This window comes from Jaculus jaculus, chromosome 13 (assembly GCF_020740685.1).
Source record: "Jaculus jaculus isolate mJacJac1 chromosome 13, mJacJac1.mat.Y.cur, whole genome shotgun sequence".
Lineage (NCBI taxonomy): Eukaryota > Metazoa > Chordata > Mammalia > Rodentia > Dipodidae > Jaculus > Jaculus jaculus.
In genome coordinates, this window is record NC_059114.1 from 73292462 (window position 1) to 73317663 (window position 25202).

At 44.4% G+C, this 25202-nt stretch overlaps 1 protein-coding gene across 1 annotated transcript in view; it reads left to right on the plus strand.

Moving 5' to 3' along the window:
- Adamts12 (ADAM metallopeptidase with thrombospondin type 1 motif 12) overlaps positions 1-25202 on the plus strand; it is a 293075-nt gene that overhangs the window by 261508 nt on the left and 6365 nt on the right. Inside the window, exons 20-23 of the mRNA XM_045132353.1 lie at positions 2532-2684; positions 10986-11165; positions 14341-14484; positions 21787-21952. Of these exons, the coding sequence (XP_044988288.1) occupies positions 2532-2684; positions 10986-11165; positions 14341-14484; positions 21787-21952 (643 nt within the window). The remainder of the gene's footprint in view (positions 1-2531; positions 2685-10985; positions 11166-14340; positions 14485-21786; positions 21953-25202) is intronic.

Here is a 25202-nt window from a genome sequence, read left to right on the forward strand (position 1 = left end):
CTGATGCCTAATAAGCATGCAGTGACATCGCAGGTGATCGGGACAGGGTCACAGGGTCTAAGTAGTGAGGGAAGGAGGTATAAGGTACAGGTCACAGGGGGATTGGCTGTGTGAAGGCTGCTAGCTGATACCTCATTAACATATAGGGATGTGCTGGGCAAGTGGCAAGAGGTCACTAGGCTCTGGGGACAGCGAAACCTAAGTCTTATCAGGACATCCACGTGTCCCGGGCTGGGGGAGGGAGCAGCCTCACTCCTGCCAATCTCAAGGTGACATCTAGGTCTGCTGCAGCCTCTGACAGGAGGGACCCTTGGTCCTGCCCGACAGCCCAGGCCTGCTTAAACCTCCAGTGGCCCCAGGGTCCTCAGCCGAGGGAGCTTATAAAGGACTTAAAGCAAATCCTAACAAGTTTTAAAGATAAGAGTTTACTTGTACAGGCATGAATTTGAATAAGCTGATGACACCAGATATGTTCTCCTCAACCCTTTCTGTGATGCCACATGTTACCTAAGGATCCCATTTGACTTGGTATTTCATCGTGGTGGATATTACATAGCAGATGTGTGGCTAAAGAAACATAAGGCTGGTTTAGGTATATATAATTCATCAAAAGAAACTTTCAAGAAGAAAATTCTTGAACTCCCATCACCTTTTAAATTAGCTCAGAGGGATGGAGAGATGGCTTAGTGGTTCAGCGCTTGCCTGTGAAGCCTAAGGACCCCAATTCGAGGCTCTATTCCCCAGGACCCACATTAGCCAGATGTACAAGGAGGCACAAGCGTCTGGAGTTCGTTTGCAGTGGCTAGAGGCCCTGGTGCACCCATTCTCTCTCTCTCTCTCTCTCTCTCTCTCTCTCTCTCTCTCTTTCTATCTCTCTGTTGCTCTCAAATAAATAAATTAATTAAATTAAATAATAATTTAATTAGCTCAGAACTGTGTTTTGTGTCTTCGGAATCAACCATGCTTCTAAGGTTAAGCAGGAGAGAGAATTCACAGTGAGCATCAATAACCCCAGTGGTTTTAGGGGGGAGGAGAGTCAATGGACCGGGGGCAGGTAGGACAGGATATAGGAGTATAAGCTGATGGGAATATGACCAACACCAATAGGTTCATATAATCAAAAAAAAAAAATTTAAAAAGTATACGCCTTTAATCCCAGGACTCAGGAGGCAGAGATAGGAGGATTGCTGTGAGTTTGAGGCCAGCCTGAGACTACATAGTGAATTCCAGGTCAGCCTGGGCTAGAGTGAGACCTTACCTTGAAAACCCAAAAAGAAAAAGAGAAAGAAAAAAGAATTAAGCATATAAAAGGGGGGAAAAAATTATGGCAGAAACTTTGCATAACCTTGAAGGTGACACTAAGCTAAACTTAAGATGTTTAAGAATTACAAATAAATTTAAATACCTTGAGAGGAACGGTTTTTACCTCTGGCAAAAGATAACTGCCTTATTCATCACCAGCAGATCAAGTAGTAAGACGCAGCAGCTTATGCCATCCTTCCAGCTCCAGGTGGGTCTGAGAACCCAGAGTTTTCGCGACATGGGGAATGTTGTGTAGCCCAGCATAGACGGATCAGAATCGACATCTAGGTCATTCCCAGGAACTGCCTACGGACACTGCAGTCCAAGAACTGCTGGGTCAAGTGCTCTGTCTTCCTCCTTGGACAAGCCAGCTCCAAGTTTGACTTTCTTGAGCCATACCGTCATAAAACTAGTCCACAGCATGCGTGTCTCATGGAATTAGTGAGGGAATGGCATTGCAGCGTCCGGTATGGGACGAGAGGCGGGTGCTCACATCTGACATCCACTCGGAACAGCGCCGCCGGGAGGCCTGGCATTGTGCCTGCAGCTCGCTAAGCATTTGTGTTAGGATAATTTTCAAAGCGAAGCACATTTGCTTTTGCGTTGGGTTTTTCAATCACACGGAACTCAGAAAGCCCCAATTCCACATGCTTGTTAAAGTCGGCTGGGGGAAGTGTTTAAAATACCAATCCTGGACTGGGGAGATGGCTTGGCTCAGCAGTGAAAGGTGCTTGCTTGCAAAGCCTGCCTGCCTGGGTCTGATTCCCTAGCATCTACATAAAGCCAGATGCACCCAAGTGGTGCGTGCATCAGAAGTTCATCTGCAGTGTCACGAGAACCTGGTGTGCCCTCTCTTCCTCTCTCTCATAAATAAAGTTACTAATAAAAATAAATTACTGATCCCAGAGCTGGGCGTGGGGGCGCACACCTTTAATCCCAGCACTCGGGAGGCAGAGGTAGGAGGATCGCTGTGAGTTCACAGCCACCCTGAGACTCCATGGTGAATTCCTGGTCAGCTTGAGCTAGAGTGAGACCCTACCTTGAACAACCAAAATAAATTATTGATTCCTGAGCCCTACCCATCCAGGTTCTGATCACTGGGTCCCAGTGTTAGCCTGCAAAGACTCTCAGACAATCTTAGCGGCTGGGACAGAAACCCTTTGGCTCCGAGGTTATATCTGAGAAAGGCTCTCAGCTTCTCTTCTCTCTCTCCCTCCTCCCTGCTACAGTGCTCCACCACGTGCGGACTGGGGGCCTACTGGAGAAACGTGGAGTGCAGCACCCAGAAGGATGCGGACTGTGCAGCCACCCAGAGGCCCGAGCCTGCTAAGAAGTGCCATCTGCGCCCCTGCGCTGGCTGGAGAGTGGGAAACTGGAGCGAGGTAATCTGGAAGGCTGGGTCCTCGCAGACAGGGCAGAGCCTTTTATGAGCACTTGCTAAAGGTACTTTCTAACTCTCTCCTTTCTGCCTCTTATAAAAGTCATTAGTTGAGGGCTGGCGAGGCAGCTTAGTGGTTAAGGTGCTTGCCTGCAAAGCCTAAGGACCCAGGTTGGATTCCCCAGTACCCACAGAAGCCAGGTGCACAAGATGGCGCATATGTCTGGAGTTCGTTTGCAGTGACTGGAGGTCCTAATGCACGCAATAGTTCTATATATATCTGCATCTGTTTTTTTTTTATTTCCTCTCTCTCTCTTTCTCTCTCTCAAGGAAATAAATAAAATATAAAAAGCCATAGTTAAGTTAACCACAGGCATTATCATTGGCCTATTTTAAGCAGCACAATCCTCACATTTAGACTTGCGCTCACTCCAAAGTTTTTACCCACCTATTGACTTATTAGATAAATTGGGATTAAAAAGTTAAATTTTAATAATCAATGGCTCTGTCTAGCATGCACTGCTATTTCTAAATTACTTCAATTTTGCATTATAATGAAATCTGTAATTGTATAATGAAAAATTATATGTTGTGACCAGCTGGAGAGATGGCTTAGCAATGAAGGCACTTGCCTGTGAAGCCTAAGAATTTACGTTTGAATCTCCAGGTCCCACGTAGCCAGATGCAGTGGTGCAAGACTGCAATGTCATGCATGTGCACAAGGGGGCGCACGCGTCTGGAGTTCGTTCACAGCAGGCTGATCAAGTTGACCACGCAACTTAATTACACAACCAAGCCCTGTAACTAACTAGCCTGCGTACTGTCCATTCATCTAACCTCTTATGAGCACCCGTTTCCTCACCTCAAAATTGAAGTGGATAATATGGTCTATACTTACCCTATAAAGTTGTTGAAGGGGTCAGTGTGTTACTTACCTTTCTGTCACCACAATCAACATCACAGATAATCAACATACAGAAAGCAAAGCCCTACTTGGATTCATAGATTTTTTTTTTAATTTTTCAATTTTATTTTTATTTATTTGAGTGAGAGAGAGGATATGGGCACGCTAGGGCTTCTAGCCACTGCAAATAAACCCCAGACACATGCACCACCTTGTGCATGCATCTGGCTTATGTGGGTCTTGGGGAATCAAACCTGGGTCCTTAGGCTTTGCAGGCAAATGCTTTAACCGCTAAGCCATCTCTCCAGCCCAGATTCATCGTTTTCAAGAATTCAGTCCTTGGCCAATCTGTCCTATTACTTTGAGCCAGCGTTGTTAGATGACAGGAAACACGTGATGAACCTCGGCTGCTCACCTCCTGACTGTGGAGCCAAAAAGGGGGGAGGGGGCTAGGAAGGGAGATGATATCAGAGAATGGAATTTCCCACCCCTTGAAGTTTCTACCACCTCCCATTAGCACCATGCTGGGACATGACTTTTGGAGAACATTCTAGATCCAAACTGTAATAGTACACGAACAAGGCTTTGTAACTGGTAAAAGACTATTCTCACAAAGCCCTGGGTAAGATGTGAACTCTAGAGTGAAGGTCAGTACTGGCCACTGGGCATTTCTTAACCTCTGGCTTCCTGGACATGGAACAAGAGGACGGTGGGCAGAGGAGCTCTGTCAGTGAAGTGCCACGCCCTAGCACTAAGCAGATAGATGCGCAGAGCTTCCATAAACTTGGGAGGACTTGATCTACGTGTAGATACCTCACCCACCAATATCATGATGTGCCTAACTTGAAAGCTTTCAAAAGACAACTTCATTATTACTTCAATATAGGACTCTCATTCCTGATGAGGAAACTAGGACTTGGAGTAGTCAAATGGCTAACACACTCTTGGTTATGAGGTTCATGTGGCAGAATCCCAATTCTAAGAAGCCACCAACTGGTGGACATGTCACCACTTTAATTACAGCTTTTAAGGCCCAAGGAAACACTGCATAAATATGTACATCCAGGACTGGAGAGATGGCCTAGCAGTTAAAGGCACTTGCCTGTGAAGCCTAAGGACTCATGTTTGACTCCCCAGGTCCCATGTAAGCCAGACACACAAGCACGCAAGGTCACACATGTGCACAAGGGGGTGACGTCTAGAGTTCAATTGCAGTGGCTGGAGGCCCTGGCCTACCAATTCTCTCTCTCTCTCTATTACTTGCTCTCATTCTCACTCTCTCACATAAAAACGAGGAATAAAAGGTCCGTCTGTTGGGCTTGCCTGAAAAAGAAATATGTGCATCCATTGCATGACACATACCAATTTCAGAGAAAGAAAATTTATATGGTGGAAGTAGGTGACTCTTATGATGAGAGAGATGTGGTAAGTGACAAGGAAAGACTTGAAAGCCCCAACGTGACTCTGATACCTAAGCATGCATGCTATATAGCATCATGCATGTCTTGGAGGAACATTCTGCAAAGCACTGGCTGGACACCATGTTCCCCCCCCCCCACGCTCACCATATATTAGGAAGGAGCACTGACCTTTGCAGAGTTGAGTCAAGCAGATATTATTTATTTCTGAAATGAATCAGGAAATGTTCACATTTTGTCACCCATAGAGAAATGCAATCTGGGAGAAATGATTAATCCAGCCGTGCAGCCATTTGGGGCCAGAACCATAACTAAACGCTCTGGGCTGACCTTCTGCCCCCACGTTCATTAATTTTGTTGATGTATATCTTGGAACACTCTGTGCGAATCCAGAGTGGAAAGTGAATCAAGATAACTCACAAATCCAAAAATATCCCAAGAAAGAACAGGTTGATGTGGCATCTTTCTTTCTATCAGTGGCTCCTGTAAGCTGAAGCATTATTTCATTGGATCTTGTTTTCATTTATAAATCACATCAGTTAAAGCAACTGATGCAGTAGCTGGAAGACTGTCTGACCTGCTTGGCTTCACCAGGTGTCAGCCAATCTTTCTGCTCCCATACCTTCAAGGTTAGAAAAACAGGAATATAAATGACCTACAGCCATAAGGCAATGACTGCAGCCATTGGCATTTGGCACGCAAAGGCGAAACAGCTTTAGGAGTGAAATGACTAAAGTGCGCTGCTTCTGAGGACCCTGGGAAAATGGAGTAGAAAAATCATAGATTTAATGAGTGCCTTCCTGCCCTTGTTGCTGTCTGCAGCATGCCAGTGAAGTCCATTCCTATTGAATGTGGCTATGTGCTTGACAAAAGAAGGGTGCTAATTTGAAAATTATATTTAACATTTATGTATTTATTTATTTGAGAGAGAGAGAAAGAGAGAGGAAGAGGCAGAGAGAGAAAAAGAGAGAGAATGGGTGTGCCAGGGACTCCAGCCACTGCAAACAAACTCCAGATGCATGGACCACCTAGTGCATCTGGCTTACGTGGGTACTAGGGAGTCAAACCTGTGTCCTTTGGCTTTGCAGGCAAGTGCCTTAACCATTAAGCCATCTCTCCAGCCCTAAAAATTATATTTGGAAATATCAGATTGTAGCAACATGAATAATATAAGAAAATAAAACTCAATTTTTACACTTAGGTCTCACAAAATTTTCTCTTAATAAAACTAGTTTTAGTAGATACTTTTTTTTTTTCTTTGTGCTCGCCAAGTGGCAGGAAGATGATGCCTTTAGTTTGCATTTTTAGGGAGCTGTCTGGCAAGTGTTGATTATTTCTAAGGTGCTAAACGCACTTGATTTATGGAAGCATTCGAACACCCAGCTGTCCCTTGGTCATATGGGCCCATGACTTCCCGTGTTGCAGACCGAGATCTGAAGTGACTTGGTGCAAGCTCCCGATCAGAGAAAGAAGTTGCATCTGGATTTGGGGCTCTTCTTCTATTGAAAAGACTTGAGGAATTTTCATTTCGCAACTGCAAATATGATGTTTCCTCATATAGAGAGGAGAGCCAGAGATCACCATGCCATAGCAGCTTCATGGTAATCGGTGCTCTATCTGGATGCCACTTTTTTTTTTTTTCAGTCAATACTGTCAGCAAGATAACAGAGAAGAATTGAGGGCATCGAGAAAAACATTCTTGATGGGCTATGGTGGCACAGATCTGTAATCCCAGCATGCCAAAGACCAAGGCCCAAGGCAGGAAGACTAAGTGTGAAGCCAGCCTGAGAAACACAGCAAGACACCCTTTCTCAAAATAATCCGGGGGTGGGGGGTGGCTAGTGAGATCGCTTGGAGAGAATGAAGCCTTGTCACACAAGCATGAGAAACTGAGAGTTTGAATCCCCAGAAACCATGTAAAATATTAGCTGTTCCTGGGCTGGAGAGATGGCTTGGTGCTTAAAGCTCTTGCCTGCAAAGCCAGAGAATGTCAGTTCAATTCCCCAGGACCCACAGAAGCCAGATGCACAAGGGATGCTATGCATCTGGAGTTTGTTTGCAGTGACTGGAAGCCCTGGCATGCCCATTCTCTCTAAATAAAGATAAAATATTAAATATATATAAATAAATAAAATATTAACTTATTTTATATTATATTATATATCAATATTATATAATTGTGCATACTATATATAATTATATATTGTATTTGTTATATATAATAATATAATTAATATTAATATAATATATTAGTTTATATTAAAAATTGTTTAAACGAACCTATAATCCTAGCACTAGGGGCAGAAACATAAGGATCCCCTAGGGGCTTACTGGCTAGCTAATGCAGCCCAACAGGTAAACTGTAAGTTCCATCAGAAACCTATCATATGCTGCAAGGCCCAGGGTCAATTGCAGAAGAGGTGGTGGAAAGATTGTAAGAGCCAAAGGAAGGGGAGGGGTGTTCACAGTGCTGTCATCCAGACACAACGTGGCTTTGAAATTCACAACTCCACAGTGTATGCTACTACCTACAAATAGGAGGAAAATATGATGGCATCCAAGTAGGCTAATTGGAAAGAAGGAGGGATTCAGTGGAGGAGGAATTTGGGAGGAGGAAAGGAGGAACATTGGGAGGAGATTATAATCATGGTAATTGTCTATATTTATGGAAGCTATCAATAAAAAGTTTTAAAAAGAGGGCTTGGAGAGATGGCTTAGTGGTTAAGATGCATGCCTGAAAAGCCTAAGGACCCAGGTTCAATTCTCTAGGTCCCATGTAAGCCAGATGCACAAGGTGGCACATGCGTCTGGAGTTCGTTTGCAGTGGCTGGAGGCCCTGGTACTCCCATTCTCATTGTCTGTCACTCTCTCCTCTCTCTTTCTCTCTCTCTACCTCTCATAAATAAATAAATAAAATATTTTAAAAATATTTTTTAAAGACAAAGTTAAAAAAGGAGGGAAATAGCCCAGTTGGAAAAGTCCTTGCCTTGCAAGCATGAGAGAATGCAGACCTGAGATCAATCCTCAGAACCCTTGAAAAATGTACACATGAGCAATGCAGCCAGGGTTGTGACTTCCACACATGTGCACATGCGTACACATTGGAAAGAATGAAAAGAGGGAGGGCGGGAGGAAGAAGGAAAGAAGGAAGGAGGGAATGGGAAAAGAAAGGGAAGGGGTAGGGGGAAATGGAGGGGGAGGAAAAGGGAATAAAGAGAGAAAAAAAAGAAAGGAAAGAAAAGAAAAGGAAAAGACAAGACTCATTTTGTGATAATGCAGATAATTTATTTGCCTACTGAGAGTAAAGCTATCATTTCCTCTGAACACATTTTTAAGATAATTTATTTGGGATATATGTCCATGGCCCACATGTAAGTGTGGAAATCAGAAGATAACATTGAGGTGGATCCTCACCTTACCTTCCACCTCCTTGAAAGACGGTCTCTTGTTCACAGCTCCACTCCTGAGCTCCTGGGAAATTCTCCTGTCTCTGCCTCCTTTCCCCCTGCGGTAGGTGCCCTGGACTGCAGAAGCCCGCCACGCCTTCACGCTTGTGTAGGTGGCGCCTGGGGATCCAAACCCAGGTACTCAGTTGTGTGGCAAATGCTTTATCCCCAACTCCTGAATTCTTTTTTATGTATATTTTATTAATTAATTAGTTTTGTACTCAGTGAATAGTCAAGTTGGTAACCATTGTTAGGCTCGTCCATGTCCTCCCCCATTCCCCTGGCCCCTCCTTGTTGAGGTATATGGGTTGTGCATTGTGGAGTTAGCCCACAGTTATTGGTGCGATAAATGTCTCTGTATATCATGACTCAACATGTGGCTCTGATATTCTTTCCGCCCCCTCTTCTGCAAAATTTCCCTGAGCCATGTTGGGTTCATTTTTGGTCTGCTTCAGTGATGAGGTGTTGGGAGCCTCTGTGTCTCTGGATATCTGATTTGGTAGGAGTTGACTGTTCTCTGTGTCTATCTCCTTCACCCTTGTGCTGGTACCAAGTTCACCAAGAAAACAGCACCCTTGCTCATTTCACCAATTATTCATAGTTTCAGCTGGGGCCCTTTTGAGGTGTGATGGGGTGGCTCTCTCCTTAGGGTCTACATCTTTCTTTCCCAGGGATGTGCCACGCAGTTAGGCAGTTGCCATCTTGACCAGAAGTCCTCTTTTTTTTATTAATTAATTAATTAATTTTTTTATTTGAGAGCAACAGACACAGAGAGAAAGACAGATAGGGGGAGAGAGAGAGAATGGGCGCGCCAGGGCTTCCAGCCTCTGCAAACGAACTCCAGACGCGTGCGCCCCCTTGCGCATCTGGCTAACGTGGGACCTGGGGAACTGAGCCTCGAACTGGGGTCCTTAGGCTTCACAGGCAAGCGCTTAACCACTAAGCCATCTCTCCAGCCCCTCTTTTTTTTTTTTTTTAAACTCAACAAATCCATACTTAGCAGCTACACCAGCCTTGTGCTAGAGCATTATGGTACAATGCTGAGCAAGACAGTCGGATCCCTCCTTCTTGACAGGGACACAGCATAGAAAGTCTGTGAGATGTGACATACTACAAAGAGAGGACAGGAGAAAAAACAAGAGGAGGTGTTTCCTTTGGGTAAAGTGTTCAAGGAAGGCCTCTGTGTTCAGTAGGTTTCATTTAAGCTGATGCCTAAGGAAAGTGATACAGCAGGTCAATTCCAGAGCAGAAGACCAAACATCCAGGATACAAGGACACACTATTAACCCTAGGAGAGGCTGGGCCAATGAGCAGGGAGGTCTATCTGCAGTCTCCCTACCTCAGGTGCCGACAGGCAGCGATATACAGGAGCGAAGATGCCAGGAAGCACTAGACTAAGATCATAAGCAGATGGAAAGCCAAGCTCTTGCTGTAGGAAGCCGAGACAGCTCAATGCTTTCTCTGACCCAAGGGGGTGTCAGCAGCCTGTAGGGGAACTGTGCAATTTCCCGTGACAGAGCAGGCTGTGGACACTGCTTCCCAGGGGTCAGGACTGAGAGACGAGGGGCAGTCTGTGGTGGCGAGAATTGAACCCAGGGCCTTGTGTACATTTGGAAGTACTCTGACAGCGAGCTACGCACCCCGCTGACAGGTGTGTTAATGAGAATCACGGTAGTCCAGTCTGTGTTCACACTGGATGTAAAGACTGTTTCAGCAGGTTTCTAAGAGAAATGTGGGTTAGAGAGCTCCCAACCAACATGGGGCTCCAAGCCTCTCCATCTCAGGAACCCTGTGAGGCTTGTTTGCCTGGAATTGATATAGATATCAATAAGAATGGTCACTCTCTGGGCTGGAGGGACGGCTTAGTGGCTAAGGTGCTTGCCTGCGAAGCCTAAGGAGCCAGGTTCGATTCTCCATGTCCCACATAAGCCAGATGCACATCATGGCGCATGCATCTGGAGTTTGTTTGCAGTGGCTGGAGGCCCTGGCATGCCCATTCTCACACTATCTCTCTCACTCTGTTTCTCTCTCTCTCTCTCTCTCTGTATCCAATAAATAAATATAAATAAAAAAATTTTAAAAGTCTCTAAGCCTCAGTTAAAACAAAAAAGAAGAAGAATGGTCACCTGCTGAGGCAAACTACGCCAACATGCTTTCTCCCACCCCAACCGTGTATTACTTGCAACAGCCTGTGAAGTCATGATTACCTATAATCCCAGTTTGCAGATGTGACGCCTGAGGCTCAGAGTGTATCAGAGTTATAGGACAGGCCTGAGACCCATGAAGGACAAAACGGGAATTCTCGTCCATTGCTGCCACCCGTCCAAACCCTCATGCCTCCAGATGGCTTTTCTGACTGCAGGAGCCCAAGCTGGGGGCGCTGGGTGGATGACTCTTTCTCCATGAGTGTGAAGGAAAATGGGGCTCATCCAAACGAACCCTAACCCATCTTCATGATGGGAGCCCGAAGCCCCATGGGGAAGGATGGAGGCCTGATGCCGAGGACTCTGGGGTTACCTCTGTTTTGCTCCCCACAGTGTTCCCGGAACTGCAGCGGGGGCTTCAAGATCCGTGAGATTCAGTGCGTGGACAGCAGGGACCACCACCGGAGCCTGAGGCCCCATCACTGCCAGTTCCTGGCTGGCATCCCTCCCCCGCTGAGCTTGAGCTGTAACCCGGAGCCCTGCCAAGAATGGCAGGTGGAGCCCTGGAGCCAGGTATACACCCCTGCCCCCCCAAGGAACACCCCTTGTTCTACGTATCAATTCTGAAAAAATCAGGAGTTGCTGTGTTACCATGTGAGTCTAGGCCTTCAGGGAAAACCAAACCTGTGTTATGTAGGTGTTTGGAGTCCATTGAGTGAACCCCACACTGTATGGGGGAAACCGAGCAGGCCGAACACTCAGGAGCTGAAAGAATTCCATTGAGAAGATGATATGGTGTGGCTTCGACCATGATAATGCAGTGTTTTATTACTAGCTCATCTCACAATGAATATATTGGGTAATTGGAGCCCCTGCTGGGGAAATGAACACAGTGAAATGATTTGAAACAGTTCTACTGTGGTGAGAGCTATTTAGAGCACACCTCTTTGAGGCTCCTCGGTCAGGCAGGGGAAAATGGTCAGATCTTCTCCACACACTTCAATTGTCCTCCTGTCTCTCAATCAAAATGGACATCATTGTTTGCACAAACAAAGAAAAAGAAGTGTTTGTGTTTCTTTTGTGAGGGCCCTGGTTCTGGTGAGTTTTGGGTTTTGACAGGTGAAAACAAGGAATTCTTTGGTAAAATATGATGACCACATTTTCCAGTAGATAAATGCATCCATAGCTGAAAAAATAATAATACCCCCACCCCAGCTGCAGGTCTGCATAGTGGAAAGATGAGAAAGAAACAAACACAGCATATTGGGAAAGTTGGGGCTCGTTATTTGATCGACAGCACCTTGGATTCATTCTCACAATGACGTGGGTAGTGAGCTTTCTTCATTCCACATTGCAGGTAGAGAAAGAAAGACTTAAAGACTAAAGAAACCTTCCTGAGGTTGAACAACTACAGCTGAGTGATGTGTTAATTCAGGACAGCTAATATCTCTGCTGACTTGTGGTAGTTGAATAGATGTCCCTCCTCCCAATATATTCCGTGTTTTATTAGCTTGTAGTTTGGATCTGCAGCCACCTGGCTGGAGGCAGTGTGACTGGGTGGATCTTAGGGTCCAGCCCTAAAGTATGGTGGTGGGTTTGAGGTTTCAATCCAAAGATACACAAAGTGTGCCTACCTGCAGTTCCTGAAGTGTGCTGTGCTGTGTGGCTTCTGGCTTGTGCTTTTCTCTCTGTCTGGTCCTGTGAAAGCAGGTCAGCTTCTTCTGGCATTGCGGAACTTCCCCTGAATCTTTAAGCACCAATAAACCCCTTCCTCAGGCTGGAGAGATGGCTCAGCAGTTAAGGCATTTGCCTCAAAGCCAAAGGATCCTGTTTCAACTCTCCAAGACCCATATAAGCCAGATGCACAAGGGGGCGCGTGCGTCTGGAGTTCATTTGCAGTGGCTGGAGGCCCTGGTGTGTCCATTCTCTCTCTCTCTCTCTCTCTCTCTCTCTCTCCCCTGCCCTCTGCCTCTTTCTGCTATCTGCTACAGGAGTCTACAATAGAAGGTGGCTCAGTGGGTACAAAGTAGAGCGAAAACCGGGGAGAGTGGATGAATCTGCTTCAGGAAGGAATGCCTGCCGACCTCCAGGAGAGCGTAGGAAGACAATGACAGAGTTCTTATAGAAAGCTGATTCCCCTGAAGCGTGGTCCTGCCCCTGGGTGAAACGCCCACGCCAATCCTTGGCTTTGCAGTGGACCACTGGATGGCATTTTCTGGGCAGCTTGGAACACTGGTTGATAATCTTCTTCCCCCCACTCCACTCTGGAGTGCATGGAGTACCTGTTGCTCCCGTGTTTGAACCCAGGCCTCCAACCCCACCATGAACCTGGCCTGGATCTGTGCAGGTGAAGCTTCCAGTTCCTGGATTGGCAGGGAAGGTTAGCTCCCGTGTATCCTTCTGCCTCATCAGGTGGCTTTGGATCCATATGCATATATTGAGATCCACAAGGATCCAAAACAAGATTTCTCTCTGTTACTCCTCAGATAGGTTACAACCAGATTAAATAAATGTAAAAAAAAAAAGAATCTGGGTTGGTTCTCAAAGCTGGAATATTGTGAAGGCAGCATATTAGCTATTTTATTGAGTATCAATAGTTAATTATATGTTACCTACATTCTGTATCATGATACACATAATGCCTGATATGATCAACTTGATATTGCCAAGGTGACCATAATTTGTTGTAACCATGCCATAAATACCTGTTGCATGGTGTTTTCAAAGTACTCACATATTTTTAAATTTTTTTCCCATTTATTTTAATTTATTTATTTGAGAGCAACAGACAGAGAGAGAAAGAGGCAGATAGAGATAGAGAGAGAGAGATGGGTGCGCCAGGGCCTCCAGCCACTGCAAACAAACTCCAGATGCGTGCGCCCCCTTGTGCATCTGGCTAACGTAGGTCCTGGGGAATCAAGCCTTGAATGGGGGTCCTTAGGCTTCACAAGAAAGCGCCTAACCACTAAGCCATCTCTCCAGCCCCATTACTCAAATTATTTTCCAAATATTCCTAGTTAATTATTGAATTTTACCTTAGAAGCATCGTGAAAATAAGACAATATAGATCTTATAAATTATTCTGGTAAGCAAAAAGCCTAGCATGTTTTAGGAGTGTGTCCCTTTAGACATCCAACCTGCCATCTCACGTTTACCTCGTCAGCATTGCAGCCCACACATTCAGAACCTGTTTCTATCCCCAATAGAGGAACACATAATTCTAAAACTGTATAAGTGGGAATCACATTTTAATAGGAAGCAGAGAGAATGTATGTTCCACTTTTAGGATGCCAAAGATAATTATATTTTTTAATCTAAACCTTACATATTGATTTCTAAACATTTGTGTCAGAAAGCAAAGCAAATATCACATTGCTTCTGGAATGACCATTAATTTTATATGTAGATGACAAAACATTCATTCTAGAAAGACTACTCATTTGAGTTTTTAACCACGTTTTCCCTTTCGTTTAATGGTGGATTATTTGGAATCTTCTGAATTTTTTACTACCTTTCATCCTCAAAACTACATCACCATCACCCTCTCTCTGTGTGTTTTGTTTCACCACTGTTACTTAGGCAACTAGATGGGTCATATAATGAATCTGTGAAGAGGTTCCGGGTTTCAATACAAGCTTCTCTAATAGTCTACAGCAAAAAAAAAAAAAAGGTAGTCGAACATTTTACCCTTATCAGTGAAGGTGCCCCCACCTGCTTCTCATATCACCTTGACTTTATTGCCTATCAGTGTTCCAGGTCTTGTGGAGGTGGCATTCAGGAGAGAGGAGTGTCTTGTCCAGGAGGCCTCTGTGACTGGACAAAAAGGCCCCCCTCCACCATGCCCTGCAACAGACACCTTTGCTGCCACTGGACCACTGGAAACTGGGACTCGGTAAGAATTGGTTTCAATGCTTTATTCTAACTTAGCTTTACATAGGAAAGCAGCATCTGCTTTACTTTGGTTATAAAATTACTGTACATTCACTACAGATGTTCACTAGACTCCCTTGATGCGTAGTGAGTTTCTGTGTTCTTTTACCATCCAGTAGTTTCACATGTGCTGAAAGTTGCCTCGTAGTCATTGGCTGTCAGTGTTTTCTGTCTTGAGTTCAGAAGACAAAAGATCAGAAGTGTTCCAAGGAAAAAAGATCAAATGTAAAAATCGTTCCAATAGCACAAGGCCTAGGGAAAGGCTGTTCATGGCTCTAATCTCTTGCGTTCTCTTTGTCTTTTCTTAGAGCCAAGAATAGTCACCTAAGCCCTGAGGCTTGAGACTTTGTCTGACTTCATGAGTTTAGGACTCTTGTCTGCCCAGAGATTAGTTTGCCAGATAGCCAGCCTATCTTATGGAGAATTAACCAAAAATAATTAAGCCTAAATAAGATAAAATCAGCTATCCAAACCTGATTGGTTGTATAAGTAACACTATATTAGTGATAGTAGGGAAAAGTTAAAATTCTCCATAGACAGATTTTTTGCCATCATTCTTATTTGGCTTACCTGAGATTTGAAAAATATAGTCTTAGACAAAAATCTAACAATTAGGGGCTGGAGAGATGGCTTTGCAGTTAAGGAGCTTGCCTGTGAAGTGTAAGGATCCAGGTTAGATTCCCCAGGACCCACGTGAGCCAGGTGCACAAGGTGGTGCATGCATCTGGAGTTCATTTGGCTGGAAGCCCTGGTGTGTGCATTCTCTCTTTCTCTCTCTCAGTATCAAATAAATAAATAAAAATGGATCTTAAAAAAAAAATCCAACAATTATAAAATGCACCATCATAGGCTGGAGAGATGGCTGAGTGGTTAAGGCGCTTGCCTGCAAAGTCTAAGAACACATGTGTGAATCTCCAGGTCCCACATGACCAGACACACAGTGACACAAGTATGTAATGCCACACATGTGCACAAGGGGCTCACACATCTAGAGCTCATTCACAGCAGCTGGAAGACCCTAGTGTGCCCATTTCTCTCTCTCTCTCTCTCTCTCCCTCCATCTTTCTCTCTTTCAAAAATAAAAAAATAGCTGGGCATGATGGTGCACGCCTTTAATCCCAGCACTCGGGAGGCAGGGGTAGGAGGATCACTGTGAGTTCAAGGCCACCCGAGACTCCATAGTGAATTCCAGGTCAGCCTGGCCTGGACTGATACCCTACCTCAAAAATAAATAAATAAATAAAATTTTAAAAATGAAAAATAAAGAAAATACACCACCAGGGAAGCAAGGGTGATAAGAAAATCAAATGTGAAAATATGCATTACCATGTTGATTATTTTACCTGACCATCTCTTTGGACAACTGGTGGGAAGGCCTTCGAATACCTATATGAAAAATGGCCTTTTGTTACTGTTATCCAAGACTGGAAAGACAGCTTACTAGTTCCTGGCTTCCTGTGCATTAAGAAATCCTGACATCCTTGTACTTCTGGGATGTACTGTGGACACATCAGGTCACCTGCCTTACTGATAACAAGAAAGCCCACTCAGGAGGTGTGAGGTATAAGGCATTGTGCCTAAATGTAGGTCCATGGGCTTGCACTTCTGAGAAGCTGGTTGCTACCTTGGCTGAGACAGATCATAGGAAGTGGCGGACTGCAATGGCTGAGAGAATTTAGTATACTTACTCCTCAGAGATTAACATTTAATTTTTTGTTTACTTTTTATTTATTTATTTGAGAATGACAGACAGAGAGAGAAAGAGGCAGAGAGAGAGAGAGAGAAAATGGGCGTGCCAGGGCCTGCAGCCACTGAAAACAAACTCCAGACACGTGCGCCCCTTTGTGCATCTGGCTAACGTGGGTCCTGGGGAGTCAAGCCTCGAACCAGGGTCCTTAGGTTTCACAGGCAAGCACTTAACCACTAAACTAGCTCTCCAGCCCAAGATTAACATTTCAAACAAAAAATTCCAACATGAGTATATTTTGATGATTGTAATTATCCCAGTGCAATATTTTGCCCAACATAATAACTACAAGTGTTTTTAGGTTTCTTTGTTCTTGGCGATTGTCACTCTCGTAGCTGCATAGTTGTTCCTGATCAAGTGAAATACTGGGTAAGAGGAAGTCAGACTTGAAGCACAAAAGGCTTGAATAAAACCCTATTTTTATTTGGCTTCATAGAAGCATATGAACAGGATTATATTAGACACAAGAACTTCACCTCTTCAGGAGGTTGCTGTCCCAAGGACAAATTCATTTGCTTCCTGACTAGTTGTGTACTTGGCAAAAAAAAAAAAAAAAAAACCTGGAGCCATGCTGGGCAAAACATTCCCTTGACACAAAGAAGTCTTAGTTTTAGTTTCCTGTTTTTCTTAGTTTCAACTCCTTTGTTCCCACATATATAAAGACCCCATGCCATCTCCCAGGCTCATGTATACTACAGGCCTGCACATCTGGGATTTCCTGGTAGGAAAAGATAGCCACAAAAACTTTTCCACATTTATCTGACTAATCATTACCTTCCTTTCATAATAATTGTTCCACCAAGTTAATTGCTTGAAACTTACCCAACCATTGTTAAATAACTTAACCTTTGTTTGTTAAAGTGTCCATCTCAGGACACCTTTTGAATAGTCATCTAATGATTAATAGTCAATGCCCTCAGAAAGCTTTGAATAGTATGAAGTTAACCGTAAGCTTCAAGAAATTGGCTGTCCTCATAGAGGCAGCTGATAGCTCCAAGGATACGTTGCCTTCTTCTCCTGTGCAGGTTAAACGTAAGCCATGCTCCTTCCTGGTGGACCCGGGTCCTTGCTTCCTAGATGTGTGTTAGGATCGGCTTCTTCATAAATGTCCCAAGTATCATAAATTATATCAAATGTGACCGTCAGAAGGAGTATTTTAATTCAATGTGCACAGCCATGAAAAGGCTACAAATTTGAGCCCCTGGAAGATTGGGAAGGTAAAAAAAAAAAAAAGAAATCTCATGTCAGATCTAAAACTACTGGAGAGATGGCTTAGTAGTTAAGGCACTTGCCTGACAGCCTAAGGCCCCAGGTTCATTTCCCCAGTACCTGTGTAAGCCAGATGCACAAGGTGACACATGCATCTGGAGTTCGTCTGCTATGGCTAGAAGCTCTGACACACCCATTCTCTCCCTCCCTCTCTCTCTCTCTCTCTCTCTCTCAAATAAATAAATAAGCAAATAAATGAATAAAACTACAAAAGAATACTTGTCAGTGTCAGTTCCTGAGGGCTGTAGAGGTAGCAGTCTCTAACATGGAAGGTGGACTTAATTTGAGTGACCTTACAAGAGCCACGTGTCAGAAGTTAAGACTTGTGCACATCACAGAACATAGAGTACTGAGTGGCTCCCAGCTACTGACCCCACCCGGGGCATTACTCCTGCCTCTGGGAGCCAGTACTGATTGTAATACTGACCTTCTCCTTGCTGGGTCAAACACCTGAGCAAAAGCAGCCTATGGAAGGAACGGGCTTATTTCCACCTTACAGTTTTGAGGGTGTTGCAGTCAGGTTCACATTGCTGGCAGAAATCATGTGACTGAGAGCAGCTTGTGGGGTAACGGGTTTATTTTGGCTCACAGACTAGAGGGGAAGCTCCATGATGGCTGAGGGAAACAATGGCATGAGCAGAGAGTAGACATCACTTCCTGGCCAACATCAGGTGGACAACAGGAACAGGAAAGTGTGCCAAACATTGGCACGGGGAAACTGGCTATAACACCCATAAGTCTGCTCCCAACAATACACTGCCTCTAGGAGACATTAATTCCAAAATCTCCATCAGCTCAGAAGCTAGCATTCAGAACACCTAAGTTTATGGCGGCCACCTGAATCAAACCATGATATTCCTCCCCTGGCCCCCATAAACTGATAACCATACATGATTTTAAATGCAATGCATCCATTCCACTTTAAAAGTCCCCATAGTTTTTATCAACCCTAATGATGTTAAAACATCCCTATAACCCAAGGTCTTTTAACTGAATCAGAATACCAAAACATCCCTCAAAAACCCATAATGGCACAGAATAAGCACTCAAACTACAAAAGATGACACTGGGCATAGCAAAGAAATATTTAAATCTCGTAGAGATTTAAACAGGGCAAACATCAAACTGTAGTTCCAACTCCAACAACTCTAACCAGTGACAAGTCTCCAAGTCCAATAATTGTAACCACTAATAAGGCCCTGGAGTTCCAATTCCACCCCTCTAGCTAGGCTACTCAGTCCTGGAAAACTTCATCTGGGGCTAGCAGCTCTCTGTAGAAATTGTTTCATGAACCTCACATCTCTGCTGGGTCTCCACTGCAACTCACAGCCCATCCTCACCCCATGCCTCCATGGGGTCTCCATGCAGGCATCCAGCAAACCTGTTTCACACTGCCCAAGGTCAATTCCAAATCGCAAGACTGTGTTGCAAACTCAATGACCCTCTCTTTCCTGCATTTCTTATTCTCCACAATACCAAGTAGGGTGCCAGTTTGTTAATCCATGGAGGAATAAAGCAAACTTTGAAGAACAGGACACGCATTCAGAATTCAAAAGACTGCATTCTTTCTGTTGCCCCAATGCAGGTCAGCTGGCCCAATCTCAATGGTTATATTCTTTCATACAATTGCAGCTGAACTTGCAGCTGTTTTGGTCCAAAGACTTCATTTCTGTACCATATACCTCTGCTCACACCAGTCTTTATTTCTATGCAAAGCAACACTACACAAGTTCTCAGGACATGGGCATAACAGTAAGCCTCTCACACAGACTGCTTCTAGCCCAGCTCAGGCAAAGCTCTTTCTCACCCTCATAAGACAAACCTCAAGCTGTACTTGCAGCACTGCAAGGCATCTCTTAGGCCAAGGTTTAAAATCCTTCCATATTCCTCTTGAGTAGCAGCTCCAAAAGGTCAAAGCCACAAAGTCAGGTGTCTAGCAGCAATCTCACTCCTCTTTACTGTTGCAGTCACGTTCATATTGCTGATATAAATCACCCAACCAATAGCAGCTTGTGGGAAAAAGAGGTTTATTTTGGCTTAAAGGCTCAATGGGGTAGCTCCATGGTGACAGGGGAAAACGATGACATGAGCAGAAGGTGGATACCACCCCCTGGCCAATATAAGGTAGACAACAGGAACAGGAGAGTGTGCCAAACACTAGCAAGGGCTGCTGGATATAACACCCATAAGCCTGCCCTCAACAATACACTCCCTCCAGGAGGCATTAATTCCCAAATCTCCATCAGCTGGGAACCCAGCATTTAGAACACCTAAGTTTATGGGGGACACCTGAATCAAACCATGACAGAGGGGAATTTTCATCATGGTGGGCAAACATGGCAGAAGCAGAAATCTGGGAATCACATCTCTACACCAGCAGGGAGGAAGTAGAGTGAGTGAGCTAACAGTAGCAATCATGACTGGACTCTTAAATCCCAAGGCCTGAACTCAGTGACATACCCCCTCAAGCAAGGGTCTCTAAGCCTCCCAAAGCTTCCACCAGCTAAGGATTAACTACGAGGTTTAAATACAAACATACATTACAGTCAAACCATGACACTGAGTAATAAAAAGAAAAAAATCAATCTATGGACTCAACATAAATATTTGCCTCTATTCACCAAACTCCACCAAATAGGAGGAAAGGATAAATGCTAAAAATGATAGAAGTCCACAAAAAAAAAAAACCTGGGGATAGGAGATAATACCACAGAATGACAGAATGAGAGAGAGAAAGAGAGAGATTAAACTAGAATCTTGAAGCAGATGAAAAAACTTACAGTGGCCCGAGCATGCCAGAAAAAGCTAAAAGCCTGACATGATACCCAACAACCAGCCTCTTCATATCCCTCTGAAGGCAAGGCTGAGGGTAGGGTAGAAGGGGCTGCAAAGTTATAAGTAAAGTTGAAGACATTTTCTCTGGTCTTTTCTCTGAAGTAGTAAAGTGCGGCGACACTAAAATCAGGCATGTTTGATGGGGCAAAGGCTCATCCCTTGGATACTTGAGTGAGACCAGAGGTGGAAGACTGGTTTATTCTCTGGAAAAGGAAAGCATACCCATTCTATCTCTTTCTGATCCCTTGAAATAAATTCACCCATGGAGCCTCCATGGGATCTCATGTGGCCCATTCTGAACTATGGACAGATAGCTTTCATTCATCAGACATTTCATGACAGATAGCCTATGTTCACCGACCCAGTGCAGTAAACCCTGAGCGAGAAATTCCAAACCAGAGATGATTCTAGCTTGATTACTTTCCATCCATCATTTCTTTTTTCTGCCCTCTGTCGCAGACTTTTACTGATTCAGAATGTGTCCATTGGGTAGTTAGCTCTTATTCATTGTTCCTTGGCCAGACCCATAAAGAATTTAAAGGCAAGTTGACTGAATATAATTACCTCCAGATTTAATTATAGCAAAACTCTGACTTTATGTTGCAAACACAAGGCCCCACGCTGACCACCATGCTTCAGGCTTTATATATAGTAAACTAAAATAGAAGAGTAGTTATGATTAAAAATGGCATGTTAGCCGGGCATGGTGGTGCATGCCTTTAGTTCCAACACTTGGGAGGCAGAGGTAGAGGATCGCCATGAGTTCGAGGCCACCCTGAGACTCTTCAGTGAATTCCAGGTCAGCCTGGGCTACAGTGAGACCCTACCTCAAAAAAAAAAAAAAAAATGGCATGTTTATTATCTTCAGTTTTTATGAGAAATAGGCCTTGGTAGAAGTATTTAGTTGATAGATGATATTCTATTATGAAACTTTTCTTACCTCATCAGCTAGATAGATCTCCAAAGATACTTCAAATGGCAGATGGAGTCTTTTGGCTTAGTGATTTTTTTCCAGAATTTTCTATGCATCAATCAATGACTGACTGTTTATTGACTGTCGTGCTGATTGCTGTGAAGCATGAAGAAAAAGGAGGTTTTGTCTATGTAAGAAAGATGAGGCTAAAAATATTAAAATATAACTCATAAATGTATATGTGGACCACAGTAGCCAAAAGGTAGACCCAACACAGTGTTTCTCATTGGATGAACAGATCTAATCAACGTGGTACAGACATAAATGTAACATGATTCCATCTTAGAAAAGAAATGTTTAGCACTTTTATTCTATGGTTCTTTCAGAAATTCTCTTGGTGGGTAAGACGTTCCACATCATTTACTGTGGTGGGCTTGGAAGTGGGCTTGGAAGGGGCCCTGGGGGAGCATTCCAGATCTTTCTGCGCCCCTTTCTTTCAGTGTACTGCTTCTTGTGGAGGTGGCTTTCAGAAGAGGACTGTCCATTGTGTCCACTCAGAGAACGGTACAACTGAAGCTGAAGGTCAAGACGAGTGCCTGTGTGACCATGAAGGCAGACCTCGAGAACTCCAAACATGCAACCAGCAAGACTGCAGGAACAGTGCTGGTGGGTAACTGGGTCTGCTCACTGCTCACTTACTCGCATGAGTAAGCCATTCCGCCCAACTCCCGTGGGTAGTTTTAGGTCTCCTTTGAAAAAATCTTAATGCTGAAGAGGCTAGCTGGCAACCGTGGAAGCAAGCTGCTGATTTGGTAAAGTTTGATTGATTCCTTAAGGAATCATCCATTTCCTTAATCTCTGAGCATGTTTATACTGATGTCATTCCACACTGATAAGAACAACCGTGTCAGAGGAAAGAGATCGCTTAATGGTTAAGGTGCTTGCCTGTAAAGGCTAAGGACTCAGGTTTAATTCCCCAGGACCCACACAAGCCAGATGCACAAGGTGGCACATGCATCTGGAGTTCATTTGCAGTGGCTGGAGGCCCTGGTGCACCCATTCTATCTCTCACTCTCTCTCTCTCCTACTCTGTCTCTCAAATAAAATAGTAAAGAAGAAGAAAGACTATGGCTAGAGAGATGACTTAGAGATTAAGGTGCTTTCCTGCAAAGTCTAAGGACCCAGGTTCAATTACCCAGTACCCATGTAAGCCAGATGCACAAGGTGGCACATGTGTCTAGAGTTCATTTGCAATGGCTAGAGGCCCTGGCACATCCATTCTCCCTCTCTCTCTTTATCGCTCTCTGTGTGTCTCAAATAAAAATAATAAATAAATAAAAATAAAAAAGACTATGCCTGAGAGATATCCCGAGAGACTGCGACCCCTAAAAATAGGGTGAGGGTCTCCCCTGCAGGTATGGGAACGGAGATGTGTCTGGCGGTTCAGGTTGCTGCGACCTCTCCGTAGCCTGGAACCCTTAGCCATATCTGACAGTTTAGGCTTGCTTTAACCCAGGGCCCTGCCCGTGGCCGACAGTTCTGTTACTTCTCTTAGGCAAGGTGTTTTTCCTCAACAAGCCACAGTTTCCTTATCCATAAATGAGTGAATTCAACCATGAGCACTAATATTTTTACTAATATACTTGGCTCCATTGCTCTACAGATTTTCTAAATTAAGTTAAATTTAAAACCTGGCACGATTTCTCAGTGCCACTCGGTGTGATGGCGCACACCGTTCATATCAGCACTTGAAGGCAGAGCTAAGAAGATTGCTGTGAGGCTGTGAGTTCGAGGCCATCCTGAGACTACCTAGTGAATTCCAGGTCAGCCTGGGCGAGAATGAGACTTTACATTGAAAAAAACAAAAAAGGTACTTACTTTGCAAGCCCACTGAACAGAGTTCAAATCTCCAGCACCCACAGAAAGCTGGACACAAAAGTGGCCCTTGCATCTTGAATCTCCCAGAGCCTTCTAGTCTCTCCTTCTCAGCAGCAAACATCAACCAAGACCCTGTCTAAAAGAAGCTGGAAGGAGAGGACAAACACCCTGGGGGCGTCCTCTGATCCCACGTGTACACACCATAGCACACACATGTACACACCACAGCACATACCCGCCCAAACACACACATACAAATCTATCAACCAATGAGTAAATAAATATTAAAACAACAAAACCTGGAGGAAAAAACGTTCTCTCTCAACAGGAAGCAATGCTTGGTTTTCTTTTTCTGTTTTTGGTACCTTACCTGTGTTACAGAATGGAAAATGCCACAGATAGATGTAGTCTAGCTGCTGAGATTCAGAAGTCAGGATGAATTTTCTCTGTCCCCTAGTCAGAGACCTGCTTATGCGGCTCGCCATGCACTGAGTGTCAGGCTGCCTCCGAAGAAGCGGCGAGTTGATGGTACACTGTGGCAACCTTTTCCTAAAGGTTTTTTAAAATATAAAGCAATTGAGAGTTTGCTAGTAATATAGTCTCAAGTGTGCCACAAAGCACTAAATAATTAGAAGGTGTCGGGTGTGGTGGCGCACACCTTTAACCCTAGCACTCGGGAGGCAGAAGTAGGAGGATCGCCGTGAGTTCGAGGCTACCCTGAGATTACATGGTAAATTCCAGGTCAGCCTGAGCTAGAGTGAGACCCTACCTCGATAAACGAATGATAACAGTAGTAATTACAAGGTGATAGAGCATCACAGAGGAGAAGCTTCTGAGATACCACCTTTAGTGATCAATGCAAAAATCATCAGTAATAAGAATATCGAAATTGTAGCCACTTGATGGACCGCAGTGAGAAAAATCATAGAACTGCATTTGTGCTGAAAAAAAAAAAAAATCCCTTTGAGGGACATCCTACCTTAAAAGACTCCAGGCCAAAGGGTCAAAGAACGACTGAGAAATGTTCCAGACCCAAAAAGTATAAGAAACTTGAAACTAAGGAACTAGCACAATTTTTACACAGCTATAAACATGATATCATTAAATACGCAGGACAACGAAGGGATCTGGAAAGTACTATGTGAGGGAGGTAACCCAGACCCTAAAAGACAAAAAGAAACAAAAATCTGCATGTTATCTCTCATATTCAGATCCTAACTTAATGTTTGTAGGTATGCAAATAAGAGGGTGTGAGATTGGGTATAAGATATGGAACTAGAAAGGAGACCCCAAGAGGGGAACAAGCTCAAAAGGCTGGGGTGGTCATGGGGCAAAAGGATACAGGGGACGTGAGAGTGGAAAGGAGGCTAATGGGAGAGAGGGCGCAAGGGGAATAAGGGGGGCGGAGGCAAAAAGAAAACACAAACTTTGTTTGGAGCATGCCATAATGGAAACTAATGCTTTGTGGGCTAATAAAATTTTAAAATAATAAAATGCAGACTCAGGACTTGGTTGCAGGGGAGAGGGGAAGCCAGTGCCCGTATTTCTAGATCAAGCAGCCGACAGCAGGCTTCCATGCCCGTGGTGGAATTGAGAATGGCTGACAGGTCATGAGTTCTGGCTCGGCCTGTTTGTTGTTGAATCATTGAGGCGGGATGGTCTGTGATCAATTTGCTACGTAGGAGTAGAGGCCAGGAGGAAGAGCCGGGATGGAGACCTTGTACCTAATGCACTGAAGGGGAAATATACTGAAACTATGATTTCCTTGTGTGGCTTCTTTTTTTTTTTTTTTTTTTTTTCGAGGTAGGGTCTCACTCTAGCCCAGGCTGACCTGGAATTCACTATGGAGTCTCAGGGTGGCCTCGAACTCATGGCGATCCTCCTACCTCTGCCTCCCAAGTGCTGGGATTAAAGGCGTGCGCCACCACGCCCGGCTTTGTGTGGCTTCTTTTTGACCTTGCATTTGAGGGTGGCAGACTGGATTCCCTTGTACTTACAGGAAGTCCTGAGGGCTCACTTCCTGAAGTGTTACTAATGT